Source organism: Panthera onca, chromosome A2 (genome assembly GCF_046562875.1).
Source record: "Panthera onca isolate mPanOnc1 chromosome A2, mPanOnc1 haplotype 2, whole genome shotgun sequence".
In the NCBI taxonomy this organism is placed as follows: domain Eukaryota; kingdom Metazoa; phylum Chordata; class Mammalia; order Carnivora; family Felidae; genus Panthera; species Panthera onca.
Window position 1 is genome coordinate 100728150 of NC_138340.1, and position 25439 is coordinate 100753588.

At 39.6% G+C, this 25439-nt stretch overlaps 1 protein-coding gene across 13 annotated transcripts in view; it reads right to left on the reverse strand.

Moving 5' to 3' along the window:
* Positions 1–25439, reverse strand: part of LOC144615197 (uncharacterized) — a 132277-nt gene that overhangs the window by 83934 nt on the left and 22904 nt on the right. For 7 of the 13 annotated variants that reach the window (XM_078442081.2, XM_078442097.2, XM_078442076.2 and 4 more), the window contains 3 exons: positions 24406–24482; positions 19986–20056; positions 10533–13282 (listed from right to left, as the gene is read on the reverse strand). In XM_078442081.2, the coding sequence (XP_078298207.2) occupies positions 13168–13282; positions 19986–20056; positions 24406–24482 (263 nt within the window). In that variant the 3' untranslated portion in view covers positions 10533–13167. The other 6 variants (XR_013553682.1, XR_013553684.1, XM_078442091.2 and 3 more) reach the window with 5 other exon arrangements.

Below are 25439 nucleotides of genomic sequence, written 5' to 3' on the forward strand. Positions count from 1 at the left end.
CTGCTACATGGAATGACAGCACAAGTGGATGAAGGAAATCGCATTTCAGTTAGACCCTCATAGATGGGCCAGCCTCCCTAGGTGGAGGTGGAGAATGGGCATTCTATAAACAAGCAGTGTATAAAAAAGCAAAGGCGTAGAAGGTGGGTAGAGTTAGGAACATTCGGAAAAAGACAAAACTGACCAAAGAATAAGGTTGATATAAAAAAGAAGCAGGAGAAAGATCTCAAAACTAGACTTAAAGAGTCTAAAGAATTCAGTCTTTATTTATTGGGCAACCTGGAACTAGTGAAGTCTTTGTTTTATTTTAAGTGAGAACCAAATGATCAAATCTCTACTTTGGGAAGAATGATGTGCAGGACTCAGTGGAGGAAGGAGCCTACAGATTGGGCGGGGGTCACGTACAAGTGTATAAACCTCCATAATCTGGCCCCTGCCCTCCCACCCCTTCAACCCAGTCCTTCACCTAGACCCACCCAGCTACAAGCCAGTCATCTAACCACTTGCAGGTCGTCGACCAAACCAAGCCCTCCTGGCTTGGGACATGAGGCTCCATGCCCTGGGAAGACCCTTTCTCTGCACCCTCATTAGGCTTACACTGGAAAAGAGCCTTCTCCCTTTCAGCAGCATACCAAGAAGCTTTTTCACAAAATCAAAGTCTAAAAGCTCAAAACTTGTCTTCAGAACCAAAGAGTATGTACATAAACCAAATAAGGAACATAGGATGCAAGCAGTTTCTATGCTTAAATCACCTGCAAATTCTGAAGGAAAAAAAATCTATTGATTTTTAACATATTAATTGATAACAGCCAAGCTTCAGTCAGTAGTTTCTTAGCACTTCTGAGTCTTATTATACCCAGTAGTGTAATTGGGGTCTTGATAACCACAGAAACTGGTAGTAATGTCCATAATATAAATCACCAGGGATCACCCCAGAATATAACTGCAGCCCAATTTTGTTTCAGTGTACAACGTGCTGTGACTCCCCCTTGCCACACTACCAACCAGAAAAATGCACCTTGCTTATTGGCAAGAAATTAGAAATTGGGTATTGAGTCATTGGATTTACCCGAATGGGTTCAAATTGTGAAATGTTTGAAGAAAATGTATAAGGGCAAGAGAAAATCATCTGGACATTTGCCAAGGTTCAAAAGGAAATAGGAAAACTTAAGTAATTCATATCCTGTACACTTACTAAGCAAAACACACCATTAAGCATTAAGTGCAGTCCTTTACAAATGCAAATATTGGCTACAGAGACACACATGCCAGGCAGAGGAAAATGTGAGGCCCGGATATGTGGGGATGGGGGTGGGGTGGGGGGAGGTGGGGGGTGGTTCAGTGCCAGGACCCAATCCTGGTCAAGAGGAAGAATGGAAGCCAGCTGATGCCTCTTGGAACAGGACAGGCAGCAGTGAGCTGCTGGCTGAATGAAATGAAGGGGCAGGAAGGGAATTGTTCATCTTAGGAAAAAGGTCTTAACTGAAGATCAGGACATTAAAAGCTTTAAAAGACTCACGCTCAGCCCCTATCCTCAGATTCCATCTGTCTAGGTAGGGTCCCAGGTATGGGGATTTTCCAGGTGATTCTAAGGTGTAGCAAAGATCAAGAACCACTGCGAAAGCAGGAAGGCAAGCGACTCACACCTGTGGGATGAGTTCAGGTTCCAGTACTTCTTTGATGAGAACTCATTCTCTGTTTCTCACTCACCCCGACCCTTTCCACCCACTCCACCTCACCTCACCTCACCTCACCTCACCTCACCTCACCTCACCTCACCTCACCCACACTCACCCTACAACCACCAGCTGGGTTTTGACCTCTCTCAAGTCAGGTCCCTGGAAGTTTCCATCTTTCTCTCCCTAACCCCCAACCCTCATCCAGCACAGCTTTCTCAATCAATCACCAAGTTCTGTCTTTTTCTGCATCTTGATTCTCAAATATGCCCTTTCTTCTCTTCCCCATCTCTTTAGTTTCTACCTTATTCTGGGCATTATTTGTTCAACAAGTGCCTACTACTCTTTAGGTGTAGGAATTTACACTATTTTGGTGAATGAAGCATTGCCCCTGCCCTGAAAGTTTTACAGTACAATGGAGGAGAAAAACCATAAACAAGTACGTGAACACATTAATTTAAGATTATAAATGTAAGTAGTGAGGAGGAAACAAGCAGGATGTGGTGGAGAATAGGGGAGGAAGAGGGAATCTGATTAGACAGGGAGGGCAGGGATGCCTTCCAGGAGTCACCTAATTTCCTTCTAAACTCTCAGCATCACACATAACCCCTTTCTCATTCTCTTCCAATCCACCTCCTGAACAACCACCAGAGGGATTTTTGTAAAAGTCCAGTCACTTTCATAGGGCTCCCCAGCCTCTTGAGACCTGGCTCCCAGCCACCAACACAGGATCACATGCCCCTGGGGCTCCGACTGCTTCAGGCCACCACTGCCCTGCCTACAATGCCCTTTTCAGGTCCTCTGTCTGGCTTATTCTTATTTGACTTTCAGAACACATCTTATGTTGCCTCCTATGAGAAGCCTCATTGGACCCTCCCTAGTTTGAGGGGCACTGTCACTTTTCTAGGATTCCAGGGCATTCCATATTTACACAAAGGACAGCTCTTGCCGTTCTGTGATGTGACTACAATTTTCCTGGTCTGCTCCTCTTCTGACTTGGAGCATCTTCAGGACAGAGTCTGTATCTTGTTCCTCTCAGTTTTTCATGCCTGGCACAGCGCTGGGCACAGTAAGGCACAGCAAAATTGAATGTATGCCTGGAAGGCCCTTTGAATACTTTTAGCCTTTTAGCTGATCCTGGTAGGTCTTAGAGGAAAATAGGGTGACCGACTGTCCCAGTTTGCTTTACAAGTACCAAAGCCAGGAGTCAAAGCCATCTTCTATCAACAAAGCCCTTATGTCTTTCCCATAATGATGTCACAATTTTCTCTACATTGTTTTAAAAGTCACTGACACTATCTAAATCACATAGCTAATTAATACATGGTCACATTATAAAGCTTTGAAAAATACACATAAATGAAAAGAAAAAAAAGTCACTCAAATGTCATCTCTAACCGCAATCACTATTAACCTCATGTTCGGTAACTCTCCAGACATTTCCCTACACAAAGCATCATAAACAAACATGTCCAGATTGTGATCAGGCTTATAGGTGTGTGTGCACAGGCACTGTTCTCTCCTACACAGTTTCAAGGCCATGACTGCCTTTTTTTTACTCAAAAGAGAATATTCCCCCAAACAGTTCAAAAACTGTGGTTCAAAAACAGTTGCTGGTTGGTTGCTTTTTTTTTTTTTTTAACATTTCAACAGTCGCTTAGAACAGGACATGTTGCTTTTTGACCATGGGTTCTATGCCTTTCTTATATCCTCAGATTTTTCAAGGTCCAAGCCACTGCCGTCTTTCTATCCAGGGTTCTCCATCCTGCTCCAGTGACAGTGGGGTGCACTGCAACCTGCTGCTCCCCTATCATCCTGCGACTTCACTTCCCTGCTCCCTGTGCCCCACACCCCCCTCTCTTAGATCACTTTCTCTTATTGGTGAAATCCATCCTCAAGTAATTTTTTTAAAAAACTTGGAAAGAAAAATTCTAATCCTTAAATATTTGAAAATCACCCCTTCCCCCACCCTTTCACCAACTTCATTAATAGTTTGGCTGAGCACAGCAAGCTAGATCTAAAATTATTTCCCCCAGAATTTTGAAAGCCTCCATATTTTTCTTAGCATCTCATGATGGTAAGTTTGATGCAATTAATAGTAATTGTCCTTGTAAATCTTCTGTTTTCTGTCTCTTTCTCTCTTAGATTTTAAGGTGTGGGAGTTGTGTTTATGTGTGTAACTGCTGGGTGAAAGGAAATGTATGTTTTACTGAGACAGGCAGAATCATGCTCCCCACACCCTCAAAGATTCCATGCTCTAATCCTCAGAACCTAAGAATCTGTTCTTTCCCATAGCAAAAGACAGTTGGCATACATGATTAAATTTACCGACTTGGAGCTGGGGAGATTATTCTGGATTATCTGGGTGGACCCAACCTAATCATGTGAGTTTTCAAAAGCTCTCTTTTCTGACTGGATCAGAGCTGACACAAGATAAGGAAGAGATGTGAAGTATGAGAGAGATTTGAGCTGTCACTGCTGGCTTTGAAGATGGAAGAAGGGGACCATGAGCCAAAGATTGCAGGTGAACTCTAGGAACTGGATCTGCCCCCAGCTGACAGCCAGCGAGAAAATGAGGAGCTCAGATTTAACATCTGCAAGGAATTGAATCTGCCAACAAGGGGAATAAGCTAGAAACAGATTGTCCCCTAGAGTCTCCAGAAAGGGACACAGCCCTGATGAGGCCTTGATTTTAATCAAGACCCATAGTAGACCATGACCTTCAGAATTTAATAAATGTGTGTGTGTGTGTGTGTGTGTGTGTGTGTGTGTGTGTGTGTATTTTAAATATGTATTGTTGAAAGCCACTGAAGTTTGTGGTAATTTGTTACAGCAGCAAAAGAAAACCAATACATTTATATTTTGATAAATGCTGCCAAAATTTCATCCCAAAAGGCTGGATTTACTTATATATATATATATATATATATATATATATATACCAATAGTTGTTGAGCAAACTTTCTCAAAACCTTCACTAACATGGGATATTTTTAATAACTTAATTTTTCGAAGCTGATCCTAAAAAGCATTTCATTTTGTTTTCATCAGCAGTCTTCTAATTTTTTAAACAAGGTCAAGCACCTTTTATGTATTTGTTAAACATGTTTTGCTTTGTTTGAAATTATACTTTTTTATCCCTCAATTTCCAACATTTCAAATAGTTATGACCATGTGTATAAAAATGTATCCTGTTAGATATTTGCTAGGTCCTTTTAATTTAATAATTTGGGTCTCCTTTCTGCTCTAGAAGCTACGTTGCATATTAAACCATGTGCAGAATCTTCTAGCTTCCTAATTCAAAGTATCCTGGTCTTTATCTTATCGTATCGCTGCCCAGAATGAAGGACTACATGTCTTACCTTTCCTTGCAACTACGTTTGACAGAAGAGATGTAAGTAGAATTATGGGAGAGCTGCTTAAAAATAGTTGCCACAGCTTGGAAGAACTTTTCTTTCTTTCTCTTTCTTTCTCTTTCTTTCTTTCTTTCTTTCTTTCTTTCTTTCTTTCTTTCTTTCTTTCTTTCTTTTTCTTTCTCCTTTTGGCTTTGCTCCTTTTTTGGACTGGATTCAGACAAAATGGCTGCAGTTCCAGCAGCCATCCTGGACTGTAACATGGCCTTGACAATGGAAACCATTTACTAGATGATAGAATTGGAAAGTAACAGCCTGGTTACTTTCCTGGTGACTCACCGAAGTCACCAAACCACTTCAGAAATACCTACTTGTTTTATGTGAATGAGAGACTTCTGTCTTGTCAATCTCTGATTCTTCTATTACTTCCTATTATATAATGCAGCTAAATCTGACCTTAATACAGAATCCCCGCATTGATTTGTTATGTCTTTTATCTCTTATATTCCATCTCTCTCTTTCTGTTCTATTTTCTAGATGAGTTTCTTGACTTCATCTTTAAATCTTACTATTTTTTTTTTAATTTCTGCAATTACAGTTTTATTTTCCAAGAGTTATTTTTCTTTGTAACAGCACACACTTTTCTTGTTTTATATATGCCATGGCTTTTACATCTCAGAAGCTACCAATTGGAAAGTATCTCCTATTTTGAAGTATACTTCTGGTCTCTGAATTCTTTCTTTCTTTTTCTTTCTTTCTTTCTTTCTTTCTTTCTTTCTTTCTTTCTTTCTTTCTTTTCTTTCCTTTCCCCCTTCCTTCTCTCCCTTCTTCCTTTCTTCCCTTCTTTCTTCTGTTAATGTATCTTGAGTTTTCCTTTTCATATTGGAGAATTTCATCTGATATCTATTAATTCTTGGTTGCTGCTCACATTAAGAATGAGGCAATAATGAGACAAATTAACATCATATGCCTCCTGATAAGATACACTCAGAAAAACACCTACTTCTGTGGTATTCTGCCAAAAGTGTATAACCTGAATTTAATCACAAGGAAACAGTAGACAAATCTAAACTCACTGATATTATACAATATAATTGAAGAGTAGTCTTAAATGTCAATATCATGAAACACAAATAGTGTTTGGTGACTGGTTCCCATTAAAAAAGATAAGAAGAGACTTGGCAACTGAATGCAACATGATCTGGAAATTTCTTTTGCTAAAAAGAATATGTTAAAAAATAACTGGCAAAATATGAATAAGATCTACAATTAGATAATTATATCAATGTTAATTTTCTGATTTTTGATAATTTTTCTTTGTGTAAGAGCATGTTTAAAAAAATATATACACTTAAGTATTTAAGTATAATGAGGCATCATGTCTACAACTGACTCTCAAATGGTTCAGCAAAAAATAAAACACACACACACACACACACACACACACACACACACACACACACCTGTTTGTTAAGAAAGAGAAAAAGATAAAATAAATATGTTAAAATGTTAGTATTACAGGAATTTAGGCATAGTGTATATGGAAATTCTTTGCACTTCTCCAACTTTTCTATAAATCTAAAATTATGCCAAAATAAGAATAAAATAAGATTGTGCCAAAATAAGGGGAAAAAAAGCTTTTTTAAAAAAGAGAATATGGTGTTTTCACTCATATGTGGAATTTGAGGAACTTAACAGAAGACCATGGGGGAAGAGAGGTAAAAATAAGTTACAAACAGAGAGGGAGGCAACCATAAGAGACTCTTAAATAGAGAGAACAAACTGAGGGTTGATGGGGGTTGGGGGGGGAACAGGAAAAATGGGTGTTGGGCATTGAGGAGGGCATTTGTTGGAATGGGCTCTGGGTGTTGTATGTAAGTGACGAATCACGGGAATCTATTCCCAAAGCCAAGACTACACCATATACACTATATGTTAGCTAACTTGACTATAAATTATTTTAAAAATTAATTAATTAATTAATTAAAAGAACAAACAAAAATCAAAAAGAGAATATGGCAGTAGAAAGACCCTCTGGGAACTGCATGCACATGGGCTGGTTGATGGTAGGCTTCAACAGAGTTTAGGCAGGCATGAAGCCAGCTATAACCCTGGGAACCTTTATATGCCAGAATAAGGAGGCATTTACCCTGGGAGTGTTTTCTGTAGTCATCTGCTCAAGTTCTTCCCAGGCAGTTTCTTAAGATTATTTAAACTTTCCGATTTTTGCCCAGGGCTAAAGGGCTGTCTGCAAATTCTTTCAGTCCATTGTCTCAGGCCCATCCCCTATTGTACTGTATTGTATTTGCTATGTCAAAATCTAGGGCCTGCCTGGGGCTCAGTCAGCTGGAGAGGAGTTCTTGGCTACGACTTCCTCCACTCTGCTTCATCAAACAAAACTCATTAATCTGTTTTGTATCTTCCAGAAATTTGTTGAAATCTTTTGTCTACCAATAAACCTTCTTACTCCCTCTTACTCCTTTCATTGTGTTATTTTGTTTTCATTTTTTATATATTTTTATTCCTGAGCATACGCTTCCTCAGCCATCTTAAGCTAGAATTCTTTAGACAATTTAATGTTAATTTTAATCTGTAACTTATTACTCAAGGAACACATTCTTTTCCTACTTTTTTTTTTTTTTTTTGGCATATCTGACAATCCTTCAGCTTTCTAATATTCCATGTTATCATAAGCTTTCTCAGCTTACTATAGCTCATACTAAATTTTTAGGCCTTTGTATTTTTTTGCCATACTATTTATTTGGTCACTTAGTGAAGTTGTATTATTTATTTTCATAGGTATTATCTTCTATAGCTTCGCTTTATAAATTTGGGCTTGTTAAGGCCACCCTCAATTTATTCCTTTCTTTATACTTTATCTGAAGTAAGAATATGCCCAGAAGAATAGGGTAGCCCAGCACATCACATACTACCTTTCCTTCTCCCAGCCTTGGCTGATTAAACCAAGTATCTCCCCCAAATGGGCAGCCAACCCATTGATTGATCAGAGACCTTTGATTGGTGTGGCTTGACTAGAACAGATACCTAGACTAATCAGATTCCCTCCATTATGAGTTCAAATTATAAAATACAGAGATTGTTGCTGGTCAGTGGTGGGCATTAGAATGGCAAAGTCATGTCAACTTAGTGGTTGAGGCAGCCATTTGGAAGATGATGGGTAAACAAATGAAACTTATCTTCAGAGAGATGAAAATGATATAAATGTGGAAAAGAGGCTGAGATTGAGAAAGAATTTATCTTGGTTCTGAACAGCTGTCTGATTTGTGTGAGGCCCAATTGCACAGAATCTGTGAAATATCTGTAACACTGAAACAAAATTTCCTTCCTAATAATGGAGGTAATTTGAGTGGGTATTTATTTCTTGCAACCAAAAAATAAAAAAGCCTTAACTTTATTATCTTCATTTCCTGGGGTTTGTTTCTTAAAACACAAAGAACTATCTATTAACAAAGCTATGCATAAAAATATACATCTATATCAATCAGTACACAAATTAAAATGTCATAAGAATTAGGAAGGTTTTTTTTTAATCCTCTAATAGAATGTAGGGTCTTTTTCCCCAATCCTTGACTCTTTAGTCAATTTAATCTAATCGCACCACTAGAGTAAAAATTTCTTGGGGGCGATTTCAGTTTTGTTGTTTCAAAAGTCAAGGACTAGACATGAATTTTCCATTGTGAACTCTCCTATAAGATTTCCTGCCAAAAACACATTAAGGAAACCTAATGCTTCCACTGCTCCCTTCGTTTGTCCTTCATCTTTCTCCAGAAGTCTTAAGAAAAAGACTCAATGACTTCAATGTGTTTCCATATTTGCTACTGTGAATTCATGTCTTACTCCAGTACTATCCTCTCTCTGCATCTTGATCTTTGAATCTAGAATTTCTCCTTGGTTTTATATCAAATGGATCAGATATATCATGGGTTTTGGAATGAATATAGAGAGTTATAAGAATATCCAGCCAGAAAAAAACTATTTAACTATACTTGAGTCCTAATTTTAAAAGAGTTTTAAAAGAGTTCTACAATAGTCTTTTTTTCCCCACATTCTGCTCTCATTTTTTTCTTAATTTATTCTAAATAATTGAGTGGCAAACAGTTGATTTTATGATATTACTGATGAACTATAAGCATAAAGACAAAAGAAAAACAAGCATACGTGGAATAAGTGAGTCAGTCACAATAAATCATTAGGCTTTTGTTTCTCTTTTACTTTCTTTCTTTCTTTCTTTCTTTCTTTCTTTTTCTTGGGGGGGTGGGGGGTTTGGAATATGTTCAACAGTGAATCCTCCAGCTTTGCTTTGCTTTTTCAGGATTACTTTGGCTCTTTGGGGTCTTTTGTGATTCCATACAAATTTTAGGATTGTTTGTTCTATCTGTGTAAAAAATGCTGGTGTAAAAAAAATAATTTTTTTATTATTAAATATAATTTATTGTCAAATTGGTTTCCATACAATACCCAGTGCTCATCCCAACAGGTACCTTCCTCAATGCCCATCACCCACTTTCCCCTCTCCCCCACCCCCCATCAACCCTCTACAATAGTCTTCTAAAGTGAGCTCCTGAATTCAGGGACCATGTTCTTTAATCTCTTCTACATTCCCTCCAAAAAAAAAAAAAAAAAAAAAAAAGATTCAGAACTATGTAACTTTCAGCTATCCAATTAATGTAGTTGAATTGAATCATTTCAATTACCAGAAGAAAATTTTATTAAACTTTAGTGCCAAGTTTCAAAATGAAAATACATTTAAAACAAACTTAGGAAATAATATTAAAATTTTTAAATTGCAAAAGTCAGCAGTTAAGAGTAATGTTCCAAAATAAGCACTGCCCATCTTTGGTGAATAAGCAGTTTATTTTGGCAAGTGCAGAAGTTTGTCTTGGGTGGAATCATAATGATCCATGCCACTGCCGTTCTCTTCCAGGCCACTTAGAGATTTGCTTCTATTCAGCTATCTGATTGCTAGAACTAAAAAAAAAAAATGCTTCATACCATCTTCAAACAATTATTTTTTTCCACTTTAGTTTGTTCATAAAAGAAAATTCTGAAAAAGAATGACAAAATTGGAAAAATAAATTATCCAGAGTTCCACCATCCAAACAGATTTGCTCTTAATATATTATTCTAGTTACTTTCTACTCATAGACCAAATAAATATATGTTAATCACTTTTTGCATAGGATAATAAGCTAATCTACATGGCATGCTGAGGAATTTATGATCTAAATTGTAATGTACCATTTGTCCATGAATTCTCCAAGATTTACTTTTGTGCTCTAGGTCAAAGTTGCCCTGCTGGAGGAAATGCTTTGGCCCCAGTGACAGTATATTCAGGTTCATGAGCACTGAGAAAGGAGAAGGAAGCATTCAAAAACACTTCTCAAACTTGACCATGCATAGGAATCATTTGTTGATCTTGTTAAAATGTAGAGTCACTCAGCATTTATAACAAGCTCCCAGGTGATGCAGGAGTTTCCTAGGGCACAAACACAGTTTTAGTAGCAAAATCCTAGTAAAACTGGAACATAAGAGAATTTGATAGAAGAAATCTTTGCCTTCACACATCTATCTACCATTAAGCTATTGCTACATCTCTGATCCATTTCTGGGAAGACATGGGACTATTTCTCATACTTGGAAAGTTTCCCACAGGCTGAGGGTGGAGTAGGACTTATTTATTGCAATAACAAGTGAAAATATTGAGCAACTATACTGAGTCTGTCCTCTGCATGGGAGGCCATGCAGAATTCACAAAGTTTCTGTGAAGTTTGTGGCAATATCTATGACATCTCGACATAGGGGCTCCTAGGAAAAGGGTACCTTCCCCATCCCACTTGCAGTTGAATGTGGTCATGTTACCAACTTCCAGCCAATGGGATCTAAGCAGAAATATATATGCAAGCCATGTTTTGAGGGTGACAATTACGTTAAATTATTTTATTTGTCCTAGTTAGGATAAACTGCAACCCAGGTGCTGTCAGCTAGAAGCTTAACTGAAAGCGTACACCCTGATATTCCAGTCAAAAAACCCATATCCTACAAGGGAGTACTCTAAGTGTTTCTGTCATCAATATCTGGATCAACACCAGACTCACTGCTAATGTTCACAGTGAATTTCAGAAATGGGGTTTTAAGGGTGAAATTAGCAGTCTGCCAACTAGTATAATGAATGTGAAAAAGGAACTCTCACTGGTTAACTTAAAGATATGTATGACATAACGTTGACTAAAATCTTCTAGAAACACTTCCCACTCGTGGATGAATAGAGTAAGAGAATCCAGTGAGGCCTGCAGCCCATACTTTTAGGAATGGTACCTGAGGCTTGATCTCTAATGACCTTGGGTCAAGCCTTTGGTTTTGGACTACCTGGGGTATTCCTGTTTTTGGAATGTTGTCATGACTGCCTCGATTGGATTTTTTACTCCAGGTAAGACTGGAGGTTGGAAGAGATTGGAATTGAGACCCCACTGAATTGAAAGAGCAGATACTATATTCTTATGCTTGCTTACAAATAAATGTTTTATTAATAAATATTCACTTTTGTGGCAGAATCTGTTCTGAGACTTGATTAGCACCTAGGAGCAAGGTTGGAGAAGTACTTTGAATCTATTGTTCTCTACCAAAAAACCCTACTAATTGTGTGGGACCTCATTGGCTTGTGTCAGCTCACAGTAAAGAGGAAGAGGGATAGAAAGAACTGGATTTCCTGAAATCCATGGAGCAAACATAGAACTCTGGACCTTTCTCCTCCAGATGTGTTTTCATGTCAGAGAGAAAGAGATGTCCAAACTGTGTCAGACATTATTATCTTATATTTTTTGTTACTCACAGCAGAATCTATCCTGATAGTCCTGTATGCTTCCGTCACCATCCCAGGAAAAACCATTCCACGAACAGCTTTTGAGATTTCACCTCCCTCTCCTCATTCTTATTCTCTTCTGTATTTAGGATTCTCTTCACTGCCACCCTCCTTCCTCTACTTTCAGATACTTTGGAATCCCCTTCAATCCCTTCTAATCAGAAATATCTGCTCTCCCAAGGAAGGCTCATCTATGACATTGCTGCCTCGATGGGGACTTAATCATCCCCCCCTTACTGTTTCAAGGAAGAAAGTTTATAACTTAACTATGTTCTAATGACAGATATATCACAAGTCAGGCATTTTACCCTTAGACTTCACATCTTAGCATAGATAATTTTAAAAATAAAAATGATCAATGGTTCAGGATCAAATATAACCCAAAGCCTATATAACATGGTATGGAACTTCTGGCCATTTTGTATTTATTTTCTTCATCTCATCCTTTGCATTCATTTCACAGGTTTTTTAAAGTGGTTTTTCAAGATTACAAATACCTCAAGACTATATAATGTTCAAGATTACATAACATGGCCTTGACAGTTAGTATACCTTTCAGGCTTATTATCGTTCTTTATCCTTCTCTTCATGCTTCCTTTCCCACTTCTTCAATAACACAGAAAATGGAACTAAAAAAAAAAGGCTTCACATTCCTAAGACCTCTCTTTTTGCACAGCAGAGTACCATAATTTGGATTTTTGGAGATTTCCTCTTTATGCAAAGTGCAGTCCATAAAGAAAGCAGTAGAGTGTAATGATTTAGCATATGTTCTAGAGTCAGTCTGAGTTCAAATCCTGCCATTAGCTATGTGCCCTTAGGCAGGTAACTTTATTACTCTGGGCCTTAGTTTCCTCATCTAAAACATGTAAATAATCATAATGCCTCCCTCCCAGGATTGTTGTAAGGACTAAAGAAGATAATTAATGTAAAGAATTTAGTATAGTGTTTGCCATGCAGTAAACATTTAATAGCATTCAACAAATAATTATTCAATATGTGCGATAAATAAAGTACTGCTTAACATTGTAGGGAATTAGAAACTGAGGCGGACGGTGTTTCTTCCCTTAAGAAATTTATAGTCCAGTGGGAGAAATAAAAGAACAAAGTGTATGACTACAGTAGAAATGGATAATGCTAACATATTCAGATAAATTATTTATTGCACTATATTAAAGATAGTTGCAAATTCTTTGTTATTCTTGATCTGGAGTCCAATTCCTTCCCTTTGAATCTAGGTTGGCCTTTGGAATTTACTTAACTAACCATGTAACAGAAGTGATGTTCCAGGACTTTCACACAGGTCTGCTGTAGAACATTTGCTCTGAGGGAAGCCAGCCATCACACAAGAAGTCCATGTATGTGGAATCGTCACGCTGTAAGGAAGTCCAAGATATCTATATGGCAAATCTGCATAGAAAGAGCACTAGACCTGACTGGTCCAGCCATCCCAGCCCAGGAATCAAAGTGAATAAACTGTCCTCACAGCATCTTGGCACCTCCAGGAAATGCAATGTGGAGAAGAACTGAGAACCCGAATAACAGCCGAGATTGAGTCCTCAGATAAGTCGAGCCATCCCAGCCAACTAACTCAGTAGGACTTTAGATAAGCCATGTAAACCATCCTTACTACAGGTTACTTATTTCAAATGGGGTTATGATAGCTGTTTTTCTTATGTCTTGATGTATACTGGAATAAAGAAAATAGTATATGCAGAAAAGAGTTAGCAGAGTAGACCTGAGATTGCTAGTCTTTGAAAGGTTTACTTGCAAAAGTGGCCCTTGGCTGGCATCGGGGAACATGGCTGTGAAACAGTTCCCTACACTGACATAAAACTTTCCCTAAATGACAAGGTGGCTCCCTATGGCTAGACTGCTTCTACAAACAGTCTGGCATATGCTGAACATGTGCTTTCCTTCTAGGAGTCTGGGATTTGGGTACGTGATGAGCAAAGGGTGCCTATGTGACCACCTTTGATAAAAACCTTGAGCACCAAGTCACTAATGAGCTGCCCCAGTAGACAACACTTTGCATGTGTTATCACCGTTCATTGCTGAAGGAATTAAGCCACCCCACTGAAAGAGGTTCTTCCAACCTGGAACCTGATATTTCCCCCAACTTCACCTGATGCATCTTTTCCTTTTTTGATTTCGCTTCGTATGTTTTCACTGGTAATAAATTTTAACCATGAGCACAAATAGATGCTAAGTTCTGTGAGGCCCTTTCTATCAAACCACTGGACCTGGGGGGTGATCTTGGGGACCCTCGATGTACAACATTTAAAAAATTGTGAAGGATCTTGGAGAGTTCTTCAACTTTTTTTTTCTTAAAAGGAGGTCCCTCTTAATTTTCTCATGTTCTTGCTCTCACCCCTCCTTCCCAGAATATGCATATTGAACTTCCTTCTCACCTAACGCCAAAGTGGCATGGGGACATCAAGACACTATTGGAGATTACACTTAGTTCTTCAGGACTTGAGCAGCTGTGTAACTGCCATCTGGCAAACATATATAGCATATATAACAAGCAATCATGCCTGCATTTTATTCTTTACCCAATTGTGTTTGCCTTGTGGGTATAGTATAGGAGCTTTTACTTTACTGGGCTAAAGATACTGAAATTCTTTTTTAAATATTTACCATAAGACCAAACTGGCGATAGAAAGTATTTTCTTTGCAATTAGATAGCAAGACTTCATAAATGCATGGCTAGCCAAAAAAGAACTGGCACCACAGCATCAGCAAGAGTTCACATCCACCTCATAAAACCTGTGCAGCACATCCTGCCGTACAGCATATCCATCTCACACTGTGTAATATGCATGACTTACTTTCAGATGGTTTTCCTGATAAACTTTGTGATTTTACTTTGACAGGGCTGAATATCATTTCTTTAATCTCAGAGAATGACAAGAGCTTACCTACTATGGCAAGCAAAGTCCTTGGATTTGGCTCTAGAAATCAACTGAGCACAGTATATTTTAGGAATTCACTCAATAAGCCAGTAACTGAATATTGTGTGCTAAGCACTTTAAATCATGCTGTGGACACAAGACTGAGACTTAGGAGACCAAGTCCTAACCCAATCTGTGTTCTAAAGATACGATTTTGATAAATAATTTATCCCTAGTGGATCTCTATCACATCAGCTGTAAAATGAGAGCGTTCACATGAACCATTTTTTTCAATCTCAAACATTCTATGATTCAATGGTAATATAAAGTATGGGAAGATAAGTGCCAAATAAGAGGGTACAAGGTTATTTTGTAGGAGGGAGAGGTTCTTGGGGGTGAGAATGAGAAAATTTAATTGGCCAGAAAAGAAAGAGAAGGGCACTTCTTTTAGAGGAAGGAGCTTAGATAAAGGTGTGGAGACAGAAACATTTCAATATAAAGATAATAATAGCTAACCATTGTTGAGTATTTACTAAGGTAATATATATTACCTTATTTAACTTGTGTAGCAATCCTGGGTATTGTTATTATTCCTGTTTTACAGAAGAGAAAACTGAAGCACAGAAAGATTCAGAATTTTCACAAGGTCACGTAGTGAATGGTAGAATCCAGATGTGAAGCAATCTGATACTCTAGAGAATAATTCTAATTGTCATTACAGCAGTCATGTGTGAAAGTCAGCAATAAAACTCTTCTCCCAAGCACTGTAGTTTAGATACAATTGACTGGAAAACCAGCATAAACAGGAAATAACAGGTCATCGTCAAGAAGAATCATGATGGTTACCTTTCATGGAGTGCCATTTGTGTCCTTTTCATTTATTAGCTCTAACCTTTGCAGATGTTTTTTGTTTTTATTTTTGTTTTAAATTACCATTTTACAGTTAAGAAATTTGAGCCCAGCAAGTTCAACTTGTTAGGTCAAGAGCTGTTAGGTGGGAGAGTTGGGATCCAACCCTGTGTTTGTCTGGCTTCATAGTATTCTACTACGCCATGCTGGATACTTGGTAAGAAAAAAATAAAAAACACAACTATTTGTAAATATTAAAAACAGCTGTTTCCTACTGCATGCTTTTATTTACATGACATTCTAGAACAGAGAAAAGTAGTCTATAGAGACAGAAAGCAGATCAGTGGTGCTTGGACAAAGGGGGATGAGGGGGCTGACTAAAAAGAAATACAAAGGAAATTGTTTTGAATGATGGAAAAATTTTATATTTTGATTATGGGGTTGATTATGTTTGCACTATATTTGTCAAAATTCATTGAACTGTATGCTTAAAATAGGTGCGGTTTATTATATGCAAATTATACTTCAATAAAGTTGATTTTTTAAAAATCCAACTGAATCCAGTATTTGGTCCTCTAGCTAGAAGCTGGGGCCACTGGCATTGTATGTCTTTTCATAGGCCTGGACCATCATGGTGGATGTGAAATACCAGCTCTTAGCAACCATTCTGAATTCTTCTGTGGTTTCTTCTTATACTGCAAAGGCTCAAAAGCTCCAAAGCACATTTCTCTGACTCTTTCACAGCTAATGTTCGGATTGTGAGTTAAATACATTCAAGAGACTTGAAAAGAAGGGGCGAGATCAGGGCCACCTGCCTGTCATTTGTTGCTCCTGGCAAGTAAGACCATGCAGACATTGGAGTTCTTTTGCAACCACATCCCAAATATTCACTGTCTAGCTCCATGAGGGTTAGAAGTTAGTGACTGCAAGGGTGACAGTGTTTTCACGATCCTCAGATTGCAATGATGGCAGTGTCTGCAAGATTCAAAAGTTTCCCCAAAAGACTCTTGACTGTATTCACTTACGACTGTGGCAGGGGCAAGAGCTCCCCTAGGAAACCAGATGAATAGTTATCTCCTGGGAGTTATTTCTGGCGTTTCGGTTTAGATGCTGCTCCTCCAGCTCGCCAACGATTCTGCAAGCACCTAACTGCTTGTATTAAATCTCTTTTCTGCTTAAAATTTGCTGGAATGGTTTCTATTCCCCTGGAACTACACATTGACATCGCTATGAAAGATGGTGTGGGTTTCTTCAGTCATAATGGAAACTAAAATAATTAGCAGCAGCATCAGAGTAACAGCAACTTTTTCTGAGTACTTTCTCTCAGAACTCATGGGGGTCCACGCAGAGGATGGTTTTATTCTTTTCTCTATCCTACTCAAACTCTGTGGGTAGATTCATCCACTCCTCCATGAATGAAATTAAAGTCTTACTTTTTCAGTCACTCTCAGATCATAAAAATCCTCCAATTCATTGCAGTCCTCCAAATCAACTCATTTCAGTCCTTGAAATGTCCTGTCTAGGGCCATTAGCATATAACCCAATGCCTCATCTAGTTTAAAGCTTATTTATGCCCTCAGCTTGAGCTTCCTTTGGGCTGGAAGGCCTGTCATTTTGGGGGAGAGAATACGGTTGGTTTCTGCTCCATTTCTGTGTAAAATATTTCTTCCCCATGTCCCTTCTCCCCACTAGGCTGCTTCAGGATCTTCTGCGGTTGGAATGTGGTCAGGAAGAGGTAAAACTAGTCCCTAAAAAAGTCTCTAAACTGGTCTGAATATAATCTGGCATTTGAGCCCTTTGGGTATGGCAGATTTCCAACGCCTCTACTTTCTCTGCTGGCTTGCTGACATTGCTTCCTCCAAGAAATCCCACCGCAGCCTTCCAGCCTCCAACCCGCATCTTTCCAGACTGCACAGTAATGAGTCCTCCTCAGTTTCTGTATATGATGGTTTACTCCAACTTCTTTTTGCTGAGGTCCAGTTTGGCACAAAGCCTTCTTGGGCAGCCTTTTCAAACTCCATCCTGCCAGCCCACCAGGCACATGAGAAAACTCCCCAGCTTGTTGCTCTGCTCTCAGTGAGGAGGATCTGGGCCCCTGCAGCCACCAGGCAGGCAACATTACCCAGAGCCTTCCACATTTAATTTCCCAAGGCACAAGTCAAACATCATTTCCTACTTCCCCTCAAGCTCCGAAGGGTCCTTGTCACCTGACTTGAGGTGAGAGGGAATCACTCCTCTCCCCTCCCACATGAGGAGTAGGAGAACAACTCTCAAAACAAAACAAAACAAAACCAAAACAAAACAGAATTTTCTTGTCAGCCGTGGCTCCATTATCAGTAGAAGATGGGTGATTGCATATGCCAGCCCAAGTTGTTTCATACTGTATGAGCATGTCTCACATAGGTGGTTTAGCAACTCAGTTTAGAATGTGGAGGTACTTTGTAATTGTTTACTTTGTTTTTGGTCTTGAAGCCATGAAACTTTGGTCTTTAAGGCCAAAATTGAGACAGAATGTTATTTAATTATCACAACAACCCTAAAAAGTAATGATTAATGCTCCCATTTAGAGACAAAGAAACTGAGGTTCAAACGGCAGAAAATGAGATTCCAACACAAATGAGTATGACTTTGAGGCTTTTGCTGTTAACCACCATGATTATATGTTTGACAATGCAAACACTGATAACTGTTTTGGGTTAGATTATGTCCCCCCAGATTCATTTTTTTTAATGTTTATTTTATTTTTGACCGTGGGGGGAGGGGCAGAGACAGAGGGGGCAGAGGATTTGAAACTCTGATCCTGAAGCTCAGGCTCCACGCTGAGAGCAGCAAGCTGGATGTGGGGCTTGAACTCACAAACCTTGAGATCATGACCTGAGTCGAAGTGGGACACTCAACCAACTGAGCCACCCAAGCACCACCACCCCCAATTTAAATATAGAGAAGTCTTAACTTCTGGTACCTCGAAATGTGACCTTATTTGGACATAGGGTTGTTGGAGGTGTAATTCATTCAAAGAGGTCATATTGGAGTAGGGTAGGCCTCTACTCCAAAATGACTGGTGTGAAAAGGAGAAAATCTGGATACAAACACGCACACAGGGAGAAAGCCATGTTTAGATGAATTAAGCTCCCATAAGCCAAGGGACTACAAGGAGCTAGGAGAGAGGCCTAGAACAATCCTTCTCTGGTGCCTTCAAAGGGAACATGGCCCTGCTAATACCTTGATCATGGATTATGAGCCACCAGGCTGTGCAGCAATAAATTTCTGTTTTTCAAGCCATTCAATTTGTGGTACTTTGGGTTTAAAAAAAATTTTTTTTAATGTTTATTTATTTTTGAGTGAGAGAGAGGGAGACAGAGACAGAGAGCATGAGTGGGGGAGGGGCAGAGAGAGAGGGAGACACAGAATCCGAAGCAGGCTCCAGTCTCTGAGCTGTCAGCACAGAGCCAGATGCAGGGCTCCAACCCATTAGTGGTGAGATCATGACCTGAGCCGAAGTTGGACGCTCAGCTGACTGAGCCACCTAAGCAGCCCTTTGTGGCCCTTTGTTACGGCAGTCCTAGAAAACTAATAAAAGAACTATATGACAGTCATGGAAGTATTGAAATTCTAGTTGAAATAAGCACTGTATGAGAAAATCATGCTGCTAAGAGAAGAAAAGGTATTGGAGGAGCCAGAACGGGGCCTGGTATTTGCTCATCTTGGATGACAGAAAATTGGATTGGTCATTAGGAGCCTTTGAACAGGTTATTAAGTAGAGAGCTTCCAAACAAATTTCACTTCCCTAAGAACGGGGAAGGATTACAATATTTACCTTGAAAATTTTTAAGAAAACAAATCGCAAGCCAGAATTTTGCATAATTGTTTCTGGGAAAGCCTGAAGAAATTTGAAAATGGGCCAGCAGGAAGTTTTACCTGTAACTGAATGTACAGAATAGGGAGCAAGTGAAAGGGCAACACAGTATAAGCTTATATTTAATATTTCATGTTCATGATGGTTTTGAGAATAGGAGTGCTAAGATACTAGAATACCTTAATAAAATTTGTGTAGACATTGATAGGACCTCCAAACATATAAACAGTTGTAAAGATTTTCACATTGTAATTCGTGCAGAATGTGAAGACACATTTGCATATCCTAAACAACACACACACACACACACACACACACACACACACACACACTCTCTCTCTATTGTTTTAGAGACTTTAGGTTTTAGATTTTAATTTCCAAAAGTGTGGGTGCAAGTAGATAGGTATGCAATGAAATATTAATTAAAATATCTCAAATATCAATGGCTTGTCACAATAAATTTTTTTTTTCCCCACTCACTTTGCAGTCTGGTGTGGATCGGGTGGCTCTCTGCAGCTTGTAGCTATGCCATCTGGAATGCCTGGCCTATGCTGAAGGGAAGGGGAAGGATAGAAAAGGCACATGAGCTCTTAATTGCCTTAGTCCAGAAGAGAAACACACCATTTCTGCTTGCAGATCATTGGCCAGAACAGGTCACATGGCCCAACCTAACTGTAAGTGAGGCTGTGTAATGTAGAACACCTGGAATATTTTGGGAACACTAATTATCTCTGCATTAAAACTATACAGGGAGTCAGTGTATAAAATGCACTAACCCCAAAAGTGAGATGTTTGTTAGATGATAAATCCAATGAGAAACTAATCTCATTAATCTTAATGAGGGGTACTTCCTATCTATATGCAAATTACTATGGCCTGGCTTGACTGCTCAGATTTAGTGGTGCTCAAGAGCCCCTCATTACTTCTGAGAGTCCCCAGAGGGGTGCCATACATGGGACCCCTCCCCCACCCCAAACTAAACTGCTCCACATATGAAACAAAAAGGAAGCAGGGGGTTTGGGAGCAATCTGTGAATGGGAGACAGCAGTGAGAGTTGGAAGAAAAGGGAAAAGATTGAAGAGGAGGTCTAAGCAGAGGGATGGAGGCCCAGGCAGATGGAGGCTGGAAGGAAGCCTGGAGGAAAGGGTGACTAGTGTACATCCCCCATGTCAGGATAATGATGCCTAATATTCAAGTTTAAATCATTTTCAATTCTTTCCTGAGCTGTAGTCCTGTCTGTTGGCCTAAATAATACTAAAAGACTGCTATCCCAGAGAAGGAGCCTGGCCTTCAGGATTAAGGAGGGTTGGAATAACTATGGAGACCTTGGTCCCAATTTGCTAGTGCAAACCCACTATCTGGATCCATATTTTACAAAAACTCACTTCTTAGACCCTGTGCCCCGATTTTGTTTTTCAAAAAATACTGTCACTGTGGAAATCATCCCTGCAGGAAAATGGAAAAGAGGATTTTTCTGGGCAGGGGTAAGGCCCCACAGACAGCAGACGACAGCACAGATTTGGAAGCGGGTCCAGGCAGCATATTTTCATAGCTTTTGCCAGCAATGTTCAACAAGGGAAAGAAAAAAAAAAAAAGCTTTCTATATTTGCATTGAATTGTATTTGCATAAGTAAATCCTAGAGGGATACCAAAAAAAGTTAATGAAATAGATACTGGGGGTGGGAAAAGGGGGGAAATAGGGCAGACAGGCACAGGGGTAGGAGTGAGAATTTTCATTATGCACCCTTCTATATAATTTGATTTTTAAACCATGTGAATATATTATCTATTCAAAACTGTAAACACAACTGGGGTGGGGGGGAGTCTTCCAACCACCACAGCCTGTGTCCAAGCTGCTTTGAGAGAACAAAAGAATTGAAGCAGAATCTATCAAGAGTAAAGCAGTGTAGAAGTAGCCACAGGAAGAATGACCCTGTCAGCACAAGCAGGAAATGGGAGTGAGAGATAACTAAGGAAGCTGGGAGCCTCTGACTCAACTCCTCAGTCCTTAAAGCTCCAGAGATATTTGCGGGGGGGGGGGGGGGGGGAGGACCCAAGGAAGAGGACGGTGATGGTGGGCTTTCCCTACAATGTGGAATGCAAGGTAGACACTATCAATTTGAATATAAGAGGAAAGGGTGGCCCAAGAAGGGGAAGACTTGGGGATATCCAGGTGGCAGACATTTGGATTACACCAGCATGACATTCAAGGCTCTTGACAATTTGACCTGATCCTTTCTGGGTCTCACTTCTTTACTGAAGCACTTCTCTCATTAAGGACCAGTCCAGGCTAAGTGTTAGTGTTTTATTCATCTAGGATTGAATAAAAAAATTAAGACTCTCAGAGTCTGGTTGATAAAAACAACAAGGTGTTATACCGATGCTCTGCTGGGAAAGTGCACAGTTTCAGTGGGGCCACAAGTGAGGAGTGGACAGCTGTGCCTGGAGGAGACCAGGTAATGAGGCTTCATAGTCAAGGCAAACCTTGAGTTAAGTCCTGGAGGATGAATGGTATGTCAGGGGGTGGGGAAGGCAAGGAGGGTGTCCCTGGCATAGCACTCTGGGCATAAGCTTGGAGGGATGACACAAGAAGAGGTTTCAAATCTGTGCTGTGCAAGGAACTCCACATGGCAAAAAGGTAAATAAAGAAGGTGCAGAGAGATACAGCTAGAGAAGCAAAAGAGGCTTTGCATGCCATGGACTTTATCCTAATGACAGCAAGGTGTTAATAAGGGTGAACCAAAGACCCCACAGACATCTGATAGCACGGACTTCAGTAGTGAGAGCTGACTGGATCCACTGGAGTGATGTGAGGCCAGAAGCTGGTGAGATGCATCAGAAGATCACCACCATAGAAAGAAGCAAATTGGAGAAAGCAGGAAAAGAGGCATTTACCTCCTACCTGACCATTCTGCAGTGACCATGCCCCTGTGAGGCCTTGAGCAAGTTACTTAACATCTCTGAAGTTTAGCTTTGTCATGTGCCAAACTACCTGCCATACAGGGTTACCATGGGAGTTAAATAAAATAAAACAACATATGTAAAGTACCTGACACATATAAAGTACTTGATTAATGGTAAAAATTATTATTCCCCAACACACCATTAGCCAAAGACCTCAATACCCTCACTTCTGGGAAGCCATGGTGCATTGTGGGTGTTTCAGTTACCTATTGCTGCATAGCTAAATTACCCCGAAACATAGTGGCTTAAAATAACCACCATGAATCTGTAGTTGTCTGGGTGGTTCTGTTAGTCTTACTGGGGCTCCCTCATAGGGCTGCATTCAGCTGGTGGCTAGGCTATGCTAGAAAGTCTAAGGTAGTGGCTTTACCCACAAGGCTGAGGCTTTGGCAGAAATGACTGGAAGGCTGGGACTTAACTTTCTCCACATGGTCTCTCATTATTCCATTATCTAATCCAAGCTTTATATATAGTGGCTGACTTCCAAGACAGTGAAAATGGAAGCTGCAAACCTTCTTATGTTCCAGGGATTTATTGCTATGAAACAAACCATCCCCAAACAACCCAACCATTTATTTGATTTATTTGCTTATGATTCTGCAACTTGGGCAGATTGGAAATTTAACTCTGCTCCACATGGTATTGGCTGGGGCAGCTCAAAAAAAGCTACGAGATACAGGGTGCCAGCCTTCACTCACATGACTGACATCCAGCTGAGGTGACTGAAATGGTGGCAGACTGGGTGGGCTTCTCTCTCCACTCCCTGTCTCTTCAATCAGTAATCTAGCCTCAGCTTCCTTACATGGAAGCCACATCCCAAGGAATCTGCAAGGCCTCATAGGGTCAGCGTGCCCAAGTCATGCCACATCATTTTCACCACGTTCTATTGGTCCAAGCCAGGTACGTGACTAGTCCAAATTCAAGGTAAAAGAAGTAGATTCCACTTCTTAGTTGGAAGACTGGAAAAGTAATATTGCAAAAAGGTGAATGGAATGGGAGGGATTGGCCCTCTGGAAATGATCTACTTGAGTCAGAAAGGACTGGTGTGGGAGGGAGATCATTATTCCACCACTCATTAACCATTTTCTCTCAAAATTAGTGAACTGAGATGACCACCCAATATCTGGATTCACTTTTTAAATATGGCATATCCCCCCTTGTGAGTACACTCTGTCATGATCCACCACTAGAGGTGAACACGGGAAGGGAAAGACTCTATGGTAATCATCCCTCTACCTTCAGAATTTAGCACCATGCCTGGCCCTCTGTAACAGGGAACAGTGCTCAGTAAGTACGTGCGTTGAACTAATCAATATAAGTAATAAATAAGGAAATAAGTAAATAAACAAACAAGCAACCAACCACTGATACTAGCTTTTTATCAGGCACTTCTCGTATACCAAGAACTGTTCCAACCACTTCACATGTATTGATGATTTATTTAAATATTAAAACCCTATGGAATAGGCACTATTATCCACTGCTTTCAGGTCAGGAATCTGAGGCACAAAAAGCTACCTAATTCACCCAAGGTTACACAGCTGGTGTGTGGTGGCTCCCGATCTGGACCCACTCGACCTGGCTCCAGAGCCTGGCTCTAAACCACCAGGCTCTGCTGTCTTCGTAAAAGTGTAAACACTTGGAATGAAGTGTTTGAAGACAGGACTGAAAACTGAAGAAATAATGGACTTGGAAAGGGATCATTACCCGAGGCATGAAGCACTGTAGAAGCATTATAGCATGCTGGTGAACAGTAGAGAGTCTTGAGTCAGGCAGATAATTGATTTCAAGGGCAGCTCCACCAAGTACTACTCTATTACTTTGGGTGGGATACTCTCCAAGCTGTTTTCTCATTTGAAAAAGAAGTCTAAGAATAATACCTATCTCATAGGACGGTGGTGAGACTCCAAGGACGAAGGGAAAGTACAGTCCTTACCTCAGTGTTCCTACATAATGAAGGCTCCGTGAATATTCCCATAGACAGGAACAGGGAAATGAAATGGTAAGGGAATGCTTAAAAGAAAAAAAAAATTAGGGTCAGATGCAGAGTATAAACTCTCTCTCCCCAAATTTTTTTCTTAGACTTGTTCTTAATACAAAGAAATGTAAGAAGTTGAAAAAGGAAAAAGAATTAAAAGTCTTCATTAGAAAGTCAAGAGAAGTATGAGCATTAAAAATGTCATTCTTTGTATCAAGAATGCTATGTTGACCTTATCAAGAAAGTTTCTAAAGGGCTATTATAAGCCAAAAGAAAAGGCTAGGTAAAATAGCAAAGCATTATAAATCTCAAGAGTCCAGAGGACTACCAAAGGATCAAAACCCAAAAATTATTGATCTCTATAAGGAAAAGAAGGAAAACTCCAGCATGCTAAAAAGCTAACACCATTTTTCAGAATTAAGTTTCAAGAATACTATAAAGAAAATCAATATGTAAATGCCAAGTGATGAAAAGTTTACAACCTATTGACGCAGGTTTTATTAAAAGAAGATCATGCTAGCTTAGTTGAATAAGTCTGTGATTGCTATCTGATGAAAGAAAGTCATGCACACGGTCACTGGGGTTGTCTAAATAATTTTTTGAGGGCACATCAATGAAGCCTTTATTGAAAAATTAGCAGACAACTGCTATAGAAATAGAAATTGATGCATCTTACATTTCACTGGCACGGATGACAGTTGAGAAAAACCTCCAACCCACTGTGGCTTGCCCTTCTTTGCCCTTCCTTGCTGCCCTCCAGGAAGGCAGTGGGAAGAAGAATCTAACTGACAATGGTGGTGGGGGGGAGGCGGTGGGTGGAAACTTCTGGAGGCTACTCCTTCCTTGTTTTTATCACACATAACGACCACCACAAAGAGTTTGTTTTTCAGGCAGAAACTAGACATATTTTTGCTTCAAATTATAAATACAAATTGAGGTAGAAGATTATAGAACTGCCTCAGATCTTTCATAAGAAGATTTTCATAAAAGAA